This window comes from Engraulis encrasicolus, chromosome 3 (assembly GCF_034702125.1).
Source record: "Engraulis encrasicolus isolate BLACKSEA-1 chromosome 3, IST_EnEncr_1.0, whole genome shotgun sequence".
Classification (NCBI taxonomy): domain Eukaryota; kingdom Metazoa; phylum Chordata; class Actinopteri; order Clupeiformes; family Engraulidae; genus Engraulis; species Engraulis encrasicolus.
In genome coordinates, this window is record NC_085859.1 from 34,285,279 (window position 1) to 34,301,889 (window position 16,611).

Here is a 16,611-nt window from a genome sequence, read left to right on the forward strand (position 1 = left end):
CATGCTGTTATCGAGTATCGTTTTTTTCTGATATTGTGCTGCCCTACCTGGAAATGTGTCTGTTTTGCAAACATCAACCTGATGACTATTGGAAGATAGGCATTCACACTGAGATAACCAATTCCACCAGGATGAGATAACAATAACATGTTCAACTGTTCAGAGCACACACGATTACCTTTAATGGTTAGGGGTTTCTGTTTCAGAGATCTATTTGTGGGATCGTATTATCCTCACTGACCGGATCTGACTTCTCTCCATTGCTAGCAATCAATTAACTGGTTGAATGCAGAAGGTGTTTTAATCGCTTGCTCTGTCTCTCTCACTGAGTAGAAAAGAAATAAATGAAAACAAAGTGCACACAACTAGCGAATGTGCAGTAAACAAATGAGAATAGGCATGAGAATGGGCAGTCATGGGTGAGCGGTTAGGGCGTCAGACTTGCATCCCAGAGGTTGCCAGTTCGACTCCCGACCCGCCAGGTTGGTGGGGGGAGTAATCAACCAGTGCTCTCCCCCATCCTCCTCCATGACTGAGGTACCCTGAGCATGGTACCGTCCCACCGCACTGCTCCCCATGGGGCGCCACTGAGGGCTGCCCCCTTGCACGGGTGAGGCATAAATGCAATTTCGTTGTGTGCAGTGTTCACTTGTGTGCTGTGGAGTGCTGTGTCACAATGACAATGGGAGTTGGAGTTTCCCAATGGGCTTTCACTTTCACTTTTTCGCTTTCGCTTTCAGAATAAATCCCCATGGCAATCATTTAAAGTGAAGAATAGTACTGATGATGAAGAAGACAAAAGCATAAATACATCTCTCCCTCTGTCACACAGACAGACAGACAGGCTCGCACGCACACGTGCCCACGCACAAACACGCGCACGCACGCACACACACACAGTTGCAATACCACACTCATTTCTATAACTCTGCTGGTCTCATTCCATCTCATCTGTATTCAAGGTCATTGACATCGCTGCTAGCCAGCATTCGGATCATCCAGCTACCTTTTCATGTAGTCACCAAGTACCTCTGTTGTGGAAATAAAATAAATAAATAATGAATAAAATCAGACCTAGCTGCTTTGATACTAATTCATAGGATGTTTTTAGTTCAGGTATCACACTTGACATTTAGAAAAAAAGAACCCACACAATAAAAAAATGCAGTCTTAATTCAACACTTACATAGTACTCTGGTACAAAAATACACTCCAAAATACACTCAGTAATGGTATATTGACTATCTAAGAGTTGAACTAGCACAGCATTTTTACTGTGCGTAAAAAAGACACAACAGCACATCTTCAAAAACTGGATTTGACTGTATCCTATATGTTTGAAATTGATGCTGTGCATTGATGTTATTTTTGTCTGAAGTATTGAATCTTGAAAAACCATGACCGACTGTAAATGTGCTGCCTTTTATATTCATCCATTACAAAGACCTCCTCTCCCTCTCTCTCTCTCTCTCTATCTCTATCTCTATCTCTCTCTCTCTCTCTCTCTCTCTCTCTCTCTCTCTCTCTCTCTCTCTCTCTCTCTCTCTCTCTCTCTCTCACTTTGTATTACACAGTTTGGGTTTGAGTTTTTTTTTCTGAGAATTGAAATATGCAGTTAAGCATTCACTGCCCCAGAATTAAAGATTCATCTCAAGGTCTTTTGAGTCCTTGGCACTGCTGGAAAATGAAGTATATCGAAAACAACCTCTAAATCAAACATCCTCCCTTTTGGATATGCGAATGTGAATGTGTTTTTACTCTGCAGCTGAAGACTGAAAAAGACATGATGGAAAGCTTTCAAAATGATGGAAGAACGAGGCATACTAGAATAGCAAAAAAAATCTATTCCAACCTGTTCAACGACACAGTCTGTGTGGTGTGTGTGTGTGTGTGTGTGTGTGTGTGTGTGTGTGTGTGTGTGTGTGTGTGTGTGTGTGTGTGTGTGTGTGTGTGTGTGTGTGTGTGTGTGTGTGTGTGTGTGTGTGTGTGTGTGTGTGTGTGTGTGTGTGTGTGTGTGTGTGTGTGTGTGCGTGTGCGTGTGCGTGCGTGTGTCTGTGCGTTGTGTGTGTGTGGGTGTGGGTGTGGGTGTGGGTGTGTGGGTCTGTGCATGCATGTGAGGAGTACTGCGTGTATGCTACAGTGGAAAATGAAGGTCAATGTATTCTTTCAAAAGCCATGCTGACATTATTGATGTAGTAAGGTGAGATGATTTATTTGTAGGCCGGATATCCAGTACATTAGGAAACACATTAGCTCTTACACTGTGCCACTGTATCACTTCGCTGGTCAGATTTTCTAAAAAATGAAACAAATAGCAAATTAGCAATAGAGGCATTATGGTTCTAGCATTTTGTGACTTGTGACTCGTGACAGGACTTGTGAAAGGTTATGGCAAAGCTCCTGACAAGATGTTCCCAGCTGGATGAGATCTGCTTTCTTCCAAAGAATGAAGATGTGAAAGCTGGATGAGATCTAGTTTCTTCCAAAGAATGAAGATGTGAAAGCTGGATGAGATCTAGTTTCTTCCAAAGAATGAAGATGTGAAACATCTTACCACCATCATCTTTGGACTGGATGTCATGGGTTGGTCACTACACCGTATGTTTGCAAAGCAACAGCTTTGACGATTTTATACACAGAGGAAGACAAAACATCAATGAAGAATGGACGTTGGAGGAGTGAGCACATGGGAATGAATGGGATGAGATGATCCAAAAGTTGGACAGCAAGCCTTTAAGAGATTAAAACCAGATGTCAAGATGAGACCGTGGCAGTATTTATGATTACTGATATATTCGTCAGCATTGATATATTCAGCTAGTGAACAGCATGCACCAGCAGGAGACTGTAAGCAGCTTTACCATCAGCTAGCAATTTCCCAACTCATCTGAATGTAATGATTCAGAAATTCATTTGTATACATCACCTTTTACAATCTCCATATGGATGGAGAGACTGCTCAGTCTGATCACGGCCATGCATTTTGTGATACACACCCTTAGTTGTTGTTTGTGTATTTTGGGAAGCAGCACAAAGCAGGGAATCCATACAAGAAACGCAGAAATGGCCCCTTAAATGAAATCAAAATCTATAAAAGACCGATCTTTAGGGAAGACAGAAAGGGAATACAATCAAGCAAAATGTATGTGCTGCTGGCACAGAAACACCTTGGCTTGTACAGTAGATTAGGAATACATTGTTTTTTTGTGTGTGTGATTCTTTTTCTGCCATCCAAAAAGCTTGTAGGCTGTGGGGATATGGAAACATAGGCCTACATAATTGGTTGTGCTAGATAGCATAGCTGCAGGTAGTATTGTGCTATTGATGTAGCTAATGCACCCGGATAAGAAGACAAATAATGACTAAACTGATCCTTGGGCCCCAGAACGAAAAAAGAATTTTAGAAGCATTATAATCCGCTATGCCAGGACATTGAGCAACTTCTGCGCTCTAGCAGATGAAAACTAACTCAATGCAGCTGTAACATAGAAATCAATCTTGTCAAAAATTGTTACATCAAGTCATACCATGTCTTAAAAGCAACAAATCACGCAAGAGCAGAAAGTTCCTCTACACGCGATAAAACGAGACCAGAAAGTCTGCTGTTTAATAAAAACAGCAGCGTTATTGCAATCTTTACTCTCGAAACAAGACGAGCAACAAAAACATCTTGCTTAAGGCTCAAGACAACACATATTGAAACGCCTAACTCTTTCGGGGTGCTGGTGTCTGTTTACATTGTGCGAGAGAGGTGTCTTATTTCTCTTGGCAAATTCAAGTGTATAGTCTTCTGTTGTTTGCGTAAAGCCAGCCGCAACAAGCTTTTCTCAGCTGTGGTCAAGAGTATGAGAAGATTCATTTACAAGCTGTGAAAGCAATAAACAATGAACAAAAAAACCCATACAGCATATTGTATCACTTCCCTATCCATTGCACAAGGAATTATCCAAATGACTTCAAACTTTGCGTTTGCAAACCTTGCAAACCTTGCAAACAACTGTCTGGTTACCTCATTATATTGTTTATCATCCTGTAGCGTTCCATTTTACCTTTTTTTACCAACTCTCATTAATATATCACACATTTTTACTATATAATGACTACAGTGTGCTAGGAGTCAAGCAGTTACATAAAGCAATCCTGCCAAAGTGGATTCAACACGTTTGGCAGTCTTATTGACTGTCTGATCCCGATAGCAACAACACTATGAGCCAGAGACATGTACATGTGTACAGATACATGTTTTGAATGGTATGGTATAGGAGGGTTTGAGGATGAAGGAGAACATAACACATTGTGTGTGTGTGTGTGTGTGTGTGTGTGTGTGTGTGTGTGTGTGTGTGTGTGTGTGTGTGTGTGTGTGTGTGTGTGTGTGTGTGTGTGTGTGTGTGTGTGTGTGTGTGTGTGTGTGTGTGTGGGTGTGTAGGTCTGTGTAGGTCTGTGAAGGAGAACATAACACATTGTGTGTGTGTGTGTGTGTGTGTGTGTGTGTGTGTGTGTGTGTGTGTGTGTGTGTGTGTGTGTGTGTGTGTGTGTGTGTGTGTGTGTGTGTGTGTGTGTGTGTGTGTGTGTGTGTGTGTGTGTGTGTGTGTGTGTGTGTGCGCACGCGTGTGCGTGCGTGTACATGTGTGTGTGTGCACATTTACTGGAATGTTGATTGGGAACAATAGAACATTTGCATGAACGCACACAAAAGGGCAACTGCTGGGATTGTTCACAAACTTCAACAAACCAGCAATCAGGGTTTTTGACAGCGATACAAGAACCTCTTGACAAATGTATCAAAACATCATCTGGAAGCATCAGGCAGTCCCTGAGTCTGCTTTGCGCGATAGCCTATATAATGCCACTGTTTTGTGGGTAGTACCAGGGTGCTTGACCATAAAGCTAACACAAAATAATCCTGCATTCTTTTCAATACGTAGGCCTACTGTACATTACCACGACACCTATTCACCACCTACAGTTAGTAATAATACTAATTAATATAAATTACTTGGCTTTAAATAGATTTTAAAATGTTAACTGAGTGAGATGGATAGAGTAATGTGATTCATTTATTCCACAGGTTTTATCTATCTTATTATCTACACATAGTAGCCTATATATATATTTATTCTTTATTGTGTTGACTGTGATGTGTGTTTGTCTTGTGTCTTGTGCCACCACCAAAGCAAATTTTCCATTTCATGTAAGTTTAATGGACAATAAAGAAGTCTAAAGTCTAAAGCCTGATTACAGTGCCAGAGTATCTGTATGCCGCCTGTCAACAAGCTGCATAACATCACGCTCAGTCCGCTATTACAACAGGACCTTTAGCCCCTCCTCCTCATTGACCGTTCCATCTCTTAGCATTTGCTCCGAGCACAGACCTCCAGCCAGACGGATTAAACAAACGGCCAGAGAAGGTGTGCCAAGGACCGTGCTCCATCACAGCACCGCCTCCCCTGGCACGACGAGCAAGGGCATGAACCGACTCTCCCAGTCAGCGTTAGCACAGCTCAATTACGGGAATCATAACGGAGGCTCTTCAAAACTTTGTGTCCAGTACAGTATATGCATTGCCATCCACATCAGGCTTGTGCATTAGTGCCTTGGTTAATTATCTGCCGGCTACAGACAAAACAGCACACACCCCGTATTTATCACCGCGCTGCAGATAATTAGCTGAGAAAACACAAGGCCCGACCAGTGACAAACGAGCAAAGGAAATGGGATTTTCAAGCAGGCCCAATATAACCTTCACAGGTTGTTAAGACCAAACTAAATGGAGACATTCCCCATCAGAGGGGTGGGTGATTAGTAGGATGCATCATGTGGCAAGGGTAGGTGCTGAAACCATTCATCACGGTCGACGGCAGCAAAAAGGCTAGCACATGAGAAGACTGCCATATTGGAGACGTTCGGGCATATTAGTTCTAGGACGGCTCATTCATTTGCATCACGGGTATAGCTAAGATGTCAGAGAGACGTATAGCGTGAGAATGAATTTGTTTCTGTACACTTTTGGCTGCCACTGTGTCTCAGTAGGCCTATAAAAATATGGCACTTTTGCTATTAAATGCATGCATAGAATGTTTATGTCATTATGTGCGTTATGTATTCGGGAAGTGTGGAATGGCTCAACCTGGGTGAATGTAGGAAGGAAGAGGAGCTTATGTGAGAACAAACACCCCCTATTCCAAAAATCACACCCACAATCCTGCTATTATTAGCAACATGCCAAGTGTCAAGGTTCAGATGACAAATCGCCATTTTGATCGTTTTCGTTTCAGCTCATTGACACGACTGTATGCAAACAGCAGGAGGCATGCTAGTGTTGCGGAAAGCCGGATATATCAAACAGATCATGGCTTTAAACAGCTCACAGATATATCAAAATATGGCCTTGAATTGCAAACAGAGTCAAAAACCCAGATCTGTTTCATGCTGGATATAGGCTGAAGTGAGAGCATGGAATTGGGGATGAAACTTAAAGATGCAAAGTTAATTTTCAAGAACCTCTAGCCTATGCCTTTCCCCATGCGTCAATGTAAAACACTGCAAAAACTCACTAAAACTTGAATGCGTTCATACCACAAACAATGTTTTGTTTTCATACCACAAACAAAACAAAACAGTGAAGTTTATTTAATGCCATTCATTGTGAATAAAAAGCAATATGAGGGGAAAACAAAAAGATCCATCAAAACATGCTTCACAGGGCACAATAGGGCTATTAAATGCAAAGATGACTGTAGCGAAACATTTAATCAAAGCTTGCCATTCTATATCCTCTCTTTCATTCAATGTGAAATAGCACATCACACAAACAGGTAGGGGACACTGAAAAAAGACCATTACAAAGATAATGATTTTGGAATTCGCCTCGATGACTGTCTTTGCCTTGTTTCTTTTGAACTCACCTAGCCTCCTGTTGCCTTTCATGCAGCACTTAATATTGCTATGATATTCAAAACAGAACATATAAAAATATATAGTGCAAACAAACAAACAAACAAACAAACAAACAAAAAGACACAAAAACTCCAGTGATGCCCTTACAGCAGCAACGCTGTCATACATTTGAGATTGTGGACTTATAAACAGCCTTTCTCTCCTCAGCAAATCAAGGCACTGTAGCGTTAATGATTTGTGTTAATGAAGCAAGTGCACTTGACACGACTTGACACATTTTCTGGTGTCACAGGTCAAAACGAGTCCTGCTAAGCCACTGCCTCTCATTCTCCCTCCACTGTCCCTACATCCTGCTGATTTGTTTGGGCAAATAACGAGGTGAAAATGTCAAATCTCTTGACAAGCTAAGAACTGGCTTCTGCTGTTGTCAGTATGGAATGCAAAAGTCTTGTAGCGTTTCATCTCTTGGTGACCGTACTGCACATGTCTGAATGGCAATGAGATTGAGACTTTTTTGCAGCACCAAAGCAGAACATCTCATCTATGAAATGGCAATCTGTGCAAATATCCAAATTGGGTTTTTCAAAATGCGGCAAAGTGACAGTCCATTTCTAAAACAATAATTTGTGTGTGTGCTGTAAGCACTGTTGCCACAGTTGCAGCTTTAAATTATCCATAATTATTGTGCCCCTCATCTTTGTTTCAAATGGGCTGCCATATCCGGGCATGATCTGTCTCACATTACCTTATGCTTAAATTCCACTGTTGCAAAGCTACTATAATGCTTCAAAAGTACACACACAAATAAAATTGCTTTTTAAAAAAAAGCTTTTTCCGGCCAAGTCCTATGCGCTGTGCCTGCTAATGTGCCTAATTAACAACTATTTTCTGCCAGCTGGAAAGCTGCTAGTTTAACAGCTTTCATACCCCTTCTCTGAGCGTCTGTGAGGATTACAGCTTTTCAGAGTGTGCGGCAAAAAGTTGCTTTTCAACACCTGAGAAGAGTGCTCTCTGAGGACTAATGCCATCATTTAAAACTTTTAGGCACTGCCATATTTGTTTGTTCTTGAACTGATACCATTTCCAAAAGTAGGGCAGAATCTGGCATAATTCCACGACACTACTGTAAATAAATTGGTTTTGAGACGTAGTGATACCATTACTCTCTTAGGGGTAAAATAACCCATAAAATCAATAGCGACATTTGATGGATAATGGGTCACATGATGGACAACATCTTGTAATAGGTGGAATAAGGTGGTTTCGATTCCAATATTTTGAAACGGCATTGTTCATTGTCCATCCTTCACGTAATCCATTTTAGCCTGATGCTGCATATACTTTGACCTTTGGTGCCTGGATCAATATACTGTACATACGCTGCATTCAGGCTCTTGAGATTTCTTTAATTACAAATGTGGGTATGGTAGAGCTGAATGAACACATTCTAATGCAGAATGGGGGTCCTAGCTTTTAAATGCAACTTATTTCATGTTTTATATGCTTCAGAGGCTGAGATATTTAGGCTTCAATAGGCAGTTCCCAAAAAAGGGTTTAGGCATTCAGCATTTGTTTTCCCCATGTGCCTTAGGCTAAAATGGGTTGAATAAATAAAAAAGATTGCTATTCTACCTTTTCAAAACAGATTTCATGAACCTACAAAGCTATCCACCACATGTTATGTATCAGTTTTGACAAAAGTCAATATCATTACTGCATACTATCTGTATGATGTCTATACTGGAAACCTGTTACTGTAGTCACTGGCTTAAGACTGTAGACATTTCAAATAGCCATTTTCAAACACAGAGACATAGTGGCAAGACCTTATTGTAAGAGGACGCCTAGACATGGTCCTCATGTTTATATACAGTATACTATATACCAAAATAGTGAGAACAGTGCAGTGGATAGTGTATGTGGGCAGTTGAGTGTCACGTTGTATTACATTTGAGCAGACCAAAGGACCACAAGGCCTTTTCAGAGTAATACAACATATGAGCAGATTAAGCTTTTTATGCTATATTTATTAATGTATAAGGACGTTTTAACCTAGCCTGGCTCTCGCGAGACCCCTAGTGCTTCGTGCATCTTCGTTACACTTCGTGAGCAATCCATCTGCGCGAGAGTCAGGTTAGTTTTAACCCAATACGCAGACTACCACAATTTTTCTAAAATGGTTAAAATCTCACCAGTTTAATGATAAACGTGTTTAATGCTATTTCTACTCCAAGGAGACACCTTCTCAACCCTTGAGACTCTCAGATGAGTTGGCCAGTTGGGTTTCTGTGATTATAGCTGACAAGTTAGACCGGCTGTGAAAACAATATCACAATATAATACGACAAAGACAAAAAAATGACTGGATGCCAAGGATGCTCCGGATAATACTCTACAGGAAGTGGAGGACACCATGTGGGAAGAGGACATGGTGGACTTAATAAAACAGCATAAACTGAACCATAATAACATCAATAGCTCAGAGTGGAAATTAGATTCAGAGAGCTGGGGATAGTGACTCAAAGTTGTGAGTGGGTGGGTGGTTTCGGAGGGGAATGTTTTGCGAGGCAGGTCTGGTGGCCCGCCACTGACTCAGCAACATTAGAGGAGCAATCAACAGAGGATCTGAGAGAGAGAGAGAGAGAGAGAGAGAGAGAGAGAGAGAGAGAGAGAGAGAGAGAGAGAGAGAGGGGAGAGGGAGAGAGAGAGAGAGAGAAACAGTGACAGAGAGAGAGACAGACAGAGACAGAGACAGAGCCAGAGCCAGAGACAGAGACAGAGAAAAGAACCAATGCTATGACGTCTGAGACATGGAACAACGTGTTTCAAAAGGAGCAAAGATTAAATACATTCAGAAAGACGAGGAGCAAAGAAAAACCTACAAAATCAACTGCAGTGGAAGAAGAGCGTTTGCAGAAGGGGTTCTAATTGGCTTTCTCAATGGCTCTAGAGGCTCAGACAGTCTGACGGACTACATCATCACAGTACTGTTTATTCTAGCCTGAGCCTCGGCATGGCAAAGTGGGAAAGGGAAAGCCTCTTCAAGTTCCCCAAGTCTAATGGCTGTTTACATAGCTCGGGTTTAAAGGGAATTTCATCCCGAAGATCTGCATAGACAGGCAGGGAGAAATGGAAGGAGCTTAGTGCTGTAAAAAAAATAATACCATAGAATCTGTCAAAAACATCGTTTTTCCAAATTCATCCTGTTATGCAAACCAAACAGAATGCAACAGGCATTCCATCAGAGCCCAATAAGCATTCCATCAGAGCCCACGCAAGCATGCACGCGAGCACGGGCACACAGAGCTCACAGGAGAAAGCCGAACACAGACAGAGACTCGAGATGCAATACATCTCGACAGGTTTCCATTTGCTGCTTGTTTCTGAATTAAATTCTCCCATAAGGAAGAAATGGAGAGACAAAATCAAAACACAAAGCAAAAAGAATCAGGCAAATCTTGGGTGGCTTCTGTGGACGGAAATTCTTAACGCATAATAAGTGATGGTGTGTTAAGTTGCCAGGGAAATTTCTGCCACTGCGCCACTGGAGTTATCTTGATTAATTGGAATACTTAATTTGTCATTAGGCTTGATTAATTCCATTAATCTGTCAAGTCTAAAATTGTTCTGTAATGTCACTGGTAATCGATTATTCACCATGGCAACAGTTATGAAAAGGGTATTTCATATGTGTATCTCTATCAAACAATCTTCTCCTACCCATTTATATTGTCCTCTCTCTCTCTCTCTCTCTCTCTCTCTCTCTCTCTCTCTCTGTCTCTCTCTCTCTCTCTCTCTGTGTTTTTCTCTCTCTCGCTCTCTCTCTCTCTCACGCACACACACGCACGCACACAGACAGACAGACAGACAGACTCATGCACAGACGCACACGCAGACGCACACACACACACACACACACGCACACACACACGCACACACGCACGCACGCACACGCACACGCACGCACACACACACACACACACACACACACACACACACACACACACACACACACACACACACACACACACACACACACACACACACACACACACACACACAAATTCACCTTCCTCTCTATTGATATTAGAGATGGGCTGTTGAGCAGCATCTTTAATTGTCTTGCTATTTGGTGTCTACTGTGCATGCTCTACCTGGCAACCCATAGGTGCCATTTACACCTAGCCTGATATTTTCTCCTGTTTACATTGGTTTTGGCATTCCGTTTCCAAGAAAGCACAGTTTTAACACCCACATATCAAAGATCCAGCTTTAAAAATATCCCATTTAGGGCACTAAAATGCATCTGTTACAGTTGACTTTTTATTTGTATCCACATGTTGTGTTTTATATTTCATGTAGTTCCAATTGGACTTTTGCCACCTTGAATAATGTTTTCACAATCTTTTTTTGGCAGCAACTTTGTAATGTTATACCTTCCGCTGTTAGCTTGTCTATATATATTTTTTTTCTGCAGTATGTCCCTTCGAGAGCATAGATAACACTATTGGAATTCTATACTGATCCTGAGCCAACACATAGGCTGCTGCTCCTTCACAGTTCACGATAGCATATGGAATAAAAACAAATCACACCACATTCCAGGATTACAGCACTGAAATACAGGTGTAGAGTCAAGACATTTTTCCCCCCTTGATTTTCTTCAGATTGCAGAGACATTAATAAGATACATTCAAGCAGAGACATTATCTGAAATGTAATTACATATGAATTCTAAATCATACTCTTTTGTATACACTGTATCTATTAATATGTACCGTATTGTATATCCTCTTTTCTATGTACATGACTTTTTTTTGGCCTGGCTGGGAATTGAGATCTTCCCTTTACACTTTACTCAGTGTAACAAGACGGGTGGGCAGTGGCACACCCTTGCTATGCACCCTGAGCGGTGCCAATTGATTTCACCCCAGGCCCTGGCACTGGCAGTGGCCCTGCCGTTTCCATAATGCATCATTGCCTTGCAAGTTTTCTTCCCCTGCAGTAATCAATTTAAGCATCGGGCCTCAAGGTTTGGCTTAGCCCATAGCTTGAGTTTGCAATGGATGCATTTGCATGCATGACATTTACAATAAATGCCTTGTTAAGTTCAGGACCTGAAACGAACTTGGCCATTTGTCTGATTTTCTTAGAGCTATGAGATGAATGTATCCCGGCCTTGCCGGGGCCAACCGGTAGGGCACTCGCCTGCCATGCGGCTGACCCTCTCACACTGTCCTATCAAATAAAGTCGAAAAAGACAAAAAAAAATCTTTTAAAATAAAGAGATGAATGCATCCTTTTATCTCACGTTGAGATGTTAAAAACTAAGTGATCATGAATAGAAAAAAAAACATGTCTAGGAATTTTCAGGAATCAAGAAGGTAGGGCGATCTACAATACACAAACCGATCAGCTTTAGACAACCTTGGTCATCTCAATGGTGGTGACGGTAACAACAAGCAGCAGCAACAACAACAACAACAACAACAACAACAACAACAACAACAACAACAACAACAACAACAACAACAACAACAAGCAAAAAGATCTTTGGTATAATCAGAACACGAAACAAAAGCAAAAACAAATATCCGCCCTTGTACTTCATCACTGACAGCCACATAAAGCTATAGAGCAGCGGTTCTCAACCTTTTTTGGACAAATGCCCCCTCCTCATAAGCCTTCCAACGCCCCCTGTCCTCATCATAAGCCTGCCAATGCCCCCTAAGTATTGAAAAATACAATAGACTAATGTCCCCCAATGGGAAACTAAAGCCCCACCCCCACTCAGCTGTATCCTTCTCAACGCCCCCCTAGGCCTCCCCAACACCTCCCCAACGTCCCCTGGGGGGGCTGTTGCACCCCTATTGAGAAAGACTACTATAGAGGCATTCCACCTACACACATGTCTTCCTCCACATCTGGTCTGATAGACAACCATGTTTGAACTCTTGGAGACCGGCGAGGACCACAAAATAATACTGTACAGTATTTGCTGGCCTTAGGAACACACATACTTTTCATTTCTCTTGGCTTTATAAAACAAAGACAGGTTTATTATGTCTTTTTTCCCCTGTTGTTGTCTGAAAAATATGAGTTTTTTAATGACATATAAATCATATGCTAGCTTGCGATGGATTTTGTGGGAGGTGAAGTGAAATGGGCGTGTGTTTTTCGCTGAGACAAGTTGATGTGATTGTAAAGTTCAGGAACGGACACTTGGCAGAGTGGGGGAAAGAATGGAGGCCACATCTGGCTAAACGTCACTAACGCCAAACATCTGCTTCAGGGTCCATTCCAGAGACCTATAGTAACAGGAAGCAGCTTTTTCATAACTTGCTTCACCTCCCCTAGTTTTCTTTTAATTAGCATCCAACCTCATTTATGCACCTCACGGCGTTGGCCATATGTCAAGATCTCTGTGGGAGGACAACTTGACCAAGGCCGACTGAGAGGCAGATTCCGTCTGAGCGAGGGAGGCTCCCGGCGTGGTGATCAGTTACCTTAATGAATGCGGCGTCGATGGCCTAGAGGCAGCACACACTGCTGCTAAACCCAATCAAAATCGGTCGGAATGTAAAAATAATTGTCGACAAAATATCTAAAATGAGATATGTGGAGAGAGAGTGGAGGGGCGATAATGGGGGAGCATATCCTGGAGAACTAACACTAACCGATACGTACACATTTCTGAGGCTTTGGATGATTTTGACAATTCTTTTAACCCATTTAAGCCTGATGACTCGTATATGTTGTTTGACCTTTGGTGCCTAGAGCGACATATGCTGTAGTCAGGCTCTTGAGATTTTAGCTGTTTTAATAAAAATGTTGGTATGTCACAGCTGAATGAACACATTCTAATGCAAGGCGAGGGTCTTAGGGTTTATTTCATGTCTTATGTGCATCAGAGGCCAAGATATTTAGGTTTTATAGGCTGAGGGCAACTGTCCCAAGAAGGGCTTAGGCATTCAGCAGGCGATTTTTGCAGGTGCTTTAGGCATCAATGGGTAAACTGAAGCAGTGATTCCCCAGCAGGGGTATGTGTACCACAAAGGGTAGGGTACATGCACACTACAAGGGGGAATGTGGAGAAAATAGTAGTAACAAATGCATGGAACATAGCAACATTACGATAGGGAATAGATTGAGAGCATGAGTGAGGGGAACTCATGGAAGGACAAAATGGCTACGGGTAGGCTATAGAGGACAAAAACACCGGTTGGAAAATAATACTGAACTGAAGGACAGCAAAACATTCACTCATGTACTGTAGTATAGATTCTTCTAATAGTCTAATCAGTCATTATTAACACGACACACCGTGAGATCGTGTAGTTTTATTTAGCTTTTCTGAGTTTCTCATATAGCACACGTGGAGCCAACAACAGACGGCAGCAGCTTTTTGTCCAACAGCTTAGGGGACTCCTTTAACAACCCATATGCTCTCCTCACACACGTACACCCCCACAAAGTTCAAACCCCATAACAAATCTCACCAGGTACCCCATTTGCATTCACAAGAGTCACACCTAATGCCCAGAGGTGACAAGCCCTCATCCCGAGAGATCGCCAGATGTGTTAGCCAGCTGTGATGATTCTCTGATTAGGAGGCGAGTTAGCCTTGGCTGTGAAAACACTGCAACTCTGAGAGTTGACACCAAGGTGGGTTTGAGGGTGTCGGGGCGTACAGACACATCTAAATATAACAGGTACAAAAACAGACACGGGGTGAGAAAAACGCTAATGATGGTTGGGGATAACAACGATGACCTTCCGTCGTGATGAGGATATAGATAGACGGGAGTTCAAAAACAAAATGGAGCACAACATAAACTGCATCTTGGGATGAAGGGCACTGTAAACTCCAGTGGGACAGATCGCCAAAGATAACGGTTTAAATATGTTGGAGGCAGTTAAAACATGCACATGAGATGAAAAAAACATACAGAACACCCAAGTGTCAACTGAAGAAATCATAAATTGGCAATCCAATCCGTTGACTCATCCCAACAATGCCATACTGTTACCACATCTTCATAGTGTTTGTATGCTGTATGTGCTATGTGCTGTATGTGTGGCTCTCTGCCACTTAGACACACCTTTCATTTGAAAATCATTGAAGTTTGATGCAAAAATACCTACTTTGGCTCATTGTGGTACTTTCCCAGTGATGTGTATTAAATACAATCAGGGCTCTAAATTAACCTTTTTCATCACCAGCCGAAATGACTAATGGATGGTAATCTTACTAGCCAAAGACACACACACACACACACACACGTCAAAGTGGCTTGTTAGTTGGTCATTTCCACCAGCCAAACTCAAACTCCACCAGCATTTGGCTGGTTGGCTAGTGTTAATTTAGAGCCCTGATACAATAAAATACAATACAACATGTATTTATACTGTATAGCACAGTATCACAACTATGAAGTTGACTCAAATGCCTTTCTGTGCACTGCCCCAGTGAAAACACAAGCTAAAAAAAACACCCAGATAAACAAATGAATAAGCAAAATCTAGCAAGATAAGCAAATGATCTACCTGCAGCCACTGGGACTGGTCGCTGTGTCCGGAGGTCCAGGCGTTGACCTTGCCCTGCTTGTCCAGACGCGCCTTGCCTGACTCCCAGCTGAACATGTCCATGTTGAGCGTCCTGAAGACACTGGAGGCTGAGACCTGGTAGTCCTGGATGTGGCCCGACTTCATGCCCAGTGGCTCTGAGCATCCTGCAACATCCCACAAGAAAACCACTCTAAAATATAATGGCAGGACTCTTATGCCCCATTTTTTTTTTAAGTTTCATGCTGGTATGACAATGAAGCCTGTTCTATTTGAATGGATGTATTACTCTATTCTATTCTATTCTATTCTATTCTATTCTAATAATGACATTAAGAAATACAATCAGCAGTGCAGTAATGCAGCTGTAATGCAAAAACCACCATCACATTGAGACAAACATATTTTTCCTTAAACACTGGCTGAATGGGATTTTTGGAGACTAAACTGCAGATTGACCAGAGCACACAGAATCCTTTTAAAATTACTTTACAATATGTTTCACACATACTCATACACTTTTATATCCATGTAGCAAACTTTTTAATCCATCAGCCTAACTCTCTGTGTGTCCATCCGGCTGTCGGTCCATCATTTCCACAGTCGTAGCATTAACATTCTGTAAGCACATCTAACACAGCATGCCTCCAGCTTCACCACTGCCCCTTAGAGATTACAACCTTCCACCAATAAGTATCGACTCCTGACCTGCACGTTTCCTTGATCTTCACCAGCTAAAGAAAACCAGCAGCCCTTTCGTTCTTTTAGTTTTCAATTCTTTTTCTTTCGTGATTTTTTTTTTTTTGCTCGATTCTGTTTCTTCCATTATGGGTGGTGTGAGATGTTGGTAGGTAAGGTGGACTGACCTGAGAGTTCGCAGCCCAGGAGCTCCATGCGCAGGGTGCAATGTCTCCTGCATACTTGCGGGTAGATGCGGATGAACTGGGCCTCGATCGGTGGGGTGAAAGAGTTGGCGTAGGGCGTGTTGTTATCCACGTTCCCACGGAAAATCTAGGAGAGAGAAACACAGAGCCACGTGTAAAGAATAGAAGGATGGCTGGCATTTACTGAGTGAGGTAGAGAATGCAGTATGAGTATAGGGAAAGAAAGAGACAGAGAGATGGAGATTGAGAGGGAGGGATAGGGAGC

General features: G+C 42.1%; 1 protein-coding gene across 1 annotated transcript in view; it reads right to left on the bottom strand.

Moving 5' to 3' along the window:
• Positions 1–16,611, bottom strand: part of edil3a (EGF-like repeats and discoidin I-like domains 3a) — a 191,186-nt gene that overhangs the window by 28,317 nt on the left and 146,258 nt on the right. Inside the window, exons 8-9 of the mRNA XM_063195264.1 lie at positions 16,329–16,473; positions 15,445–15,629 (exon numbers count right to left, since the gene is read on the bottom strand). Coding sequence (XP_063051334.1) covers positions 15,445–15,629; positions 16,329–16,473 — 330 coding nt within the window. The remainder of the gene's footprint in view (positions 1–15,444; positions 15,630–16,328; positions 16,474–16,611) is intronic.